The 4,051-nt window shown below is 45.2% G+C and overlaps 1 protein-coding gene across 1 annotated transcript; it reads left to right on the top strand.

Annotated features, from left to right (window-relative positions):
- Positions 1-1,185: 1,185 nt before the first annotated feature.
- Positions 1,186-3,841, top strand: BMP15 (bone morphogenetic protein 15; the record flags this gene model as incomplete). Its single annotated transcript, XM_081126070.1, has 2 exons — positions 1,186-1,513; positions 2,982-3,841. 2 exons carry the CDS (start codon positions 1,186-1,188, stop codon positions 3,839-3,841), a joined length of 1,188 nt encoding a protein of 395 aa, XP_080982196.1.
- Positions 3,842-4,051: the final 210 nt, after the last annotated feature.

The raw sequence follows: 4,051 nt of genomic DNA, 5'->3' as shown, positions 1-4,051 counted from the left end.
GCTTGTCTATAGATATTTTTGGTATGAGGTAAAGGTCTCCACCAATCAGGCCTGCCACATCATCTTCTAGAGCCACAGCTTGACTTCCTGCCCCACCTCCTCCTTAGAGCCCCAACAAACTGCTTCTCCTTGGACAGAAGCAGAACTCCACCAACCATTTTTCTGCAGAATCTTGGCCTGGGCAGCCTTAACTAAACTGACCCAGCCCTGCTGCCTCCCATTAACCAGCCAAGCTAGGCGAGCTCCCAGCCAACTTCCACAGATTTATCTTCCATCGCCCCAGCCTTCTCTGATGAAGCCCACTCAGGATCTCAACACCTTCCATGGTAAACCAGAAAATTCTAAGTCAGGGTACTCAAAGGGGGCTGCACATTAAAATCACCTGCAGAACTTGAAAAATCATGATGCCCTGGTAACACCCCAGACCCACTACATCAGAATCTCTGGGGATGGTACCCAGGCATCCATCATAGTTAAAGCTCCCCGGGTGATTCCAATGTACAGCCAAGATTGAGAACCACTGTTAAGGCATCTTCTTCAAGCTCTAGCAGCCACACAGCAGTTTCCATGTTTTAGTGTTCATAGGAACTTCTTAGAATATTTGTTAAGATTCAAATTTCTGGGGACCCAGAAATCTACATTCTTACCAGTACCACAGATCATTTTACTGCAAGTCATCAGCAGACCACATTTTGGGAAATGCTGCATTAGAGACAGTACTGCACTGAAGTGGGATGGGAGAAGGAGGCCTCTGGCCCTTTAAGAATTGATTGAGAGACTTCCTTTAAAGCTGTGAAGCAGAGCAGGCTGGTGCTGCTTTTTTTCATCCTAGTGGATAAGGTAAGGGAGTAGGTCCTGGAATGAGCTTCTTTTAAGTTACCTCAGCCTCCGAGTAAGTGCTATCTTGTTACCAGCCCTGGAGAGCAGGGTTTGGGGGACATACTGCCTTGTCCCACCTGCAGTTTCTATTGGTTTTGATGCAAAGAGGCCAAGTTAGGAGACCTCATTTGGTCCAGAAAATCCACCCAGAAGAAGAAACATAGGGTCTGCCTGCCTTTCATTTTCTCTTGCCCTGTCCTTTGTAGTTGTGAAGTCAGGATGCAGTTACCTGTGTGAAAAGAAAGGAACAGAGTGATATCCTTTGGGCTTGGTCTGGAATGTGTTGCTGAAAACCAGCCTTTCAAGATGGTCCTCCTCAGCATCTTTAGAATTATTCTTCTTTGGGGACTGGTGCTTTTTACAGAACACAGAGTCCAAATGGAAAAGGTAGGGCAACCCTCTACTGCCCTCCTGGCTGAGGCCCCCACCTTTCCCCTGATTCGGGAGCTGCTAGAAGAAGCCCCTGGCAAGCAGCAGAGGAAGCCACAAGTCCTAGGGTATCCCATGAAATACATGCTGGAGTTGTACCAGCGTTCAGCTGACACGCGTGGGCACCCTAGGGAGAACCGCACAATTGGGGCCACAATGGTGAGGCTGGTGAGGCCTTCAGCTAATGTAGCAAGGCCTCTCAGAGGTGAGTTATCATTCCATGCTGTCCTGGAGGGCAGAGAAATCGGGGGAGGGGGGAAGAGTGTAGAGGATCAGTGAGTTTACTGTCAGATTTCATTGCCTGGTAGGCAGATTGTTTTCTCAGGCTTGGTTTTCAAAGAATGGCAAACTTGGGAAAAGCTGGCTCCAATCCTGCTACCCTTTAGGGGCCCAATTTAAGAATGGATTGCCTTCAGGCCTACCTGAGGAATCTCTTCCAGGCCCCAGGGCAACTGAGTGATGTGTCAACTATCTTTCAAAGAAATTCTTACTGCTTGTTATATCACTGAAAACTGTAATTGAGAAATACCCATATACATTCTTGTGGAGGGCTTTTTATATGTTATTCTTAGAAGGCAAAGAGTACAGAAGGCTGAGTTGGGGAAATTTACAAAGCCTCAGAAAGGACAAAAACAAGCTAAAATCTGAGAGTCTGTATACCTGGCTCAGTGAATATCTGCTATTGTACTTAATCCTTAATGACAACTACTATCATTCGCTGTCATGGAGCAATTAGCCTAATTGTTAAAGACAAGAACAACTAAATCACAGAGGTTAAATAAGTTGCAAAGGTCACAAGGACAGTGGGTGGCAGAGACAGGATTTGAGCTCGTCTGTTTGACTCTAAGGTCTGTTCATAACTTTTCAAGTGTTTAAATGCTGTACCCCAATATCCTTGTATACCAAGCAGTTTTTTCATTTAGACCATGTAGCCACATTGGGAGTTTGGTACCAAATGTGTTTTGGAATTGCCTTTATTCCCATGATGCTTAATTCTGCTTTAAACATGTTCATTAGACTGTCGCAGGACAGCAGTGGGCTCCTGAAGTGCAGGGCTCTCTAGGGAATGCAAATAGTCATCAACTTCAAGGAAGTCATGGGAACATGATGAGATCAATCTTGGGCCTTTGCTAGTTTCAGAGATGACAACAGACAGAATTTACACTCCTTTCTCCAAGGAAAACAACCAACATATCGTAGCTAACCTTTACTGTGAACTTACCAGGTGCCAGGCATTGGGCAAAATACACACATGGTGTCCTTAATCCTCACCACTGTCATATGAGGTAAGTACTATTAACATTCCCATTTTATAGGTGAATAAACAGACTTAGAGTAACTTACTCAATGTTTATTCAATGTAACACAGCTAGTTAATTGGTAGAGCTGAGTGCGATTTCGGCTCAAATCTTGATTCTACCACACATGGGCTGTATGTCCTCTGGCATTGCCTCTCTGAGCCTTAATTTCTTTGTCTGTAAAATGGGAATAATAACTAGTTTATAAGGTTATTGCAGGTTAAAGAGCTAATGCTAAATAAACAATAGCTATTATCATGATCTTGAGTTCATTTTAAGGCTGCTTACAGCTGTCAGCCTGCACTGAGGTTTGTGAGGGAGTTTCAGGCTTGGGGGTAAGAAGCTAATCCTCTGTTCTTGTTTACTCTTATGCAGGCCCCCAGCATATACAGACCCTGGACTTTCCTCTGAGGCCAAACCAGGTAGCTTACCAACTAATCAGAGCCACTGTGCTTTACCGCCATCAACTCCACCTAGCTGGCTTCCACCTCTCCTGCCATGTGGAGCCCTGGCTCCAGAAAAGCCAAACCAACCATTTTCCTTCCTCAGGAAGAGGTTCCTCAAAGCCTTCCCTACTATTCAACACTTGGACAGAGATGGATATCACACAACACATTCAGCAAAGGCTCTGGAATCACAAGAGACACAGGGTTCTACGACTCCACTTCATGTGTCAACAGCAAAAAGGTAGTGAGGGTCTTGAGCTACTGTGGCATGGCACTTCATCCTTGGATACTGCCTTCTTGTTACTTTATTTCAATGACACTCATAAAAGTGTTTTGAAGGCCAAACTTCTAACTGGAAGCCTGGAGGAATTTATGGAAAGGGACTCTTCTCTTCTCTTGCGGAGGGCACGGCGAGCAGGCAGTATTGCATCTAAGATTCCTGGCCCCTCCCAGGAACGTGATGGGCCTGAAACTAACCAGTGTTCCCTCCATCATTTCCAAGTCAGTTTCCACCAGCTGGGCTGGGATCACTGGATCATTGCTCCCAGTCTCTATACCCCAAACTACTGTAAAGGAGCCTGCCCTCGGGTACTACGCTATGGTCTCAATTCTCCCAATCACGCCATTATCCAGAACCTTGTCAATGAGCTGGTGAACCAGAGTGTCCCTCAGCCCTCCTGTGTCCCTTATAAGTATGTTCCCATTAGCATCCTTATGGTTGAGGCTAATGGGAGTATCTTATACAAGGAGTATGAGGATATGATTGCCCAGTCCTGCACATGCAGGTGACAGCAAGGTACAGGTAGCTCGGGTTTCCCAAGATATTAGAGTAGGGTTTAAAATAAACAAATATCAATGTTAAAGCTGCAAGGGATCCTCTAGATGATCTATGGGTTCTATTCCTTCCCTTAAGTGTTGTTACTTAAGTCTCTTCCCCTGTTTATGATCTCCTCACATTACAAAATAGTTCTGATACCAAACATCATTATGTTTTGACCA

This window comes from Miniopterus schreibersii, assembly GCF_964146895.1.
Source record: "Miniopterus schreibersii genome assembly, chromosome: X".
Lineage (NCBI taxonomy): Eukaryota > Metazoa > Chordata > Mammalia > Chiroptera > Miniopteridae > Miniopterus > Miniopterus schreibersii.
The sequence above is the reverse complement of the archived record's forward strand: the minus strand, read 5'-3'. Positions and strand labels throughout refer to the sequence as shown.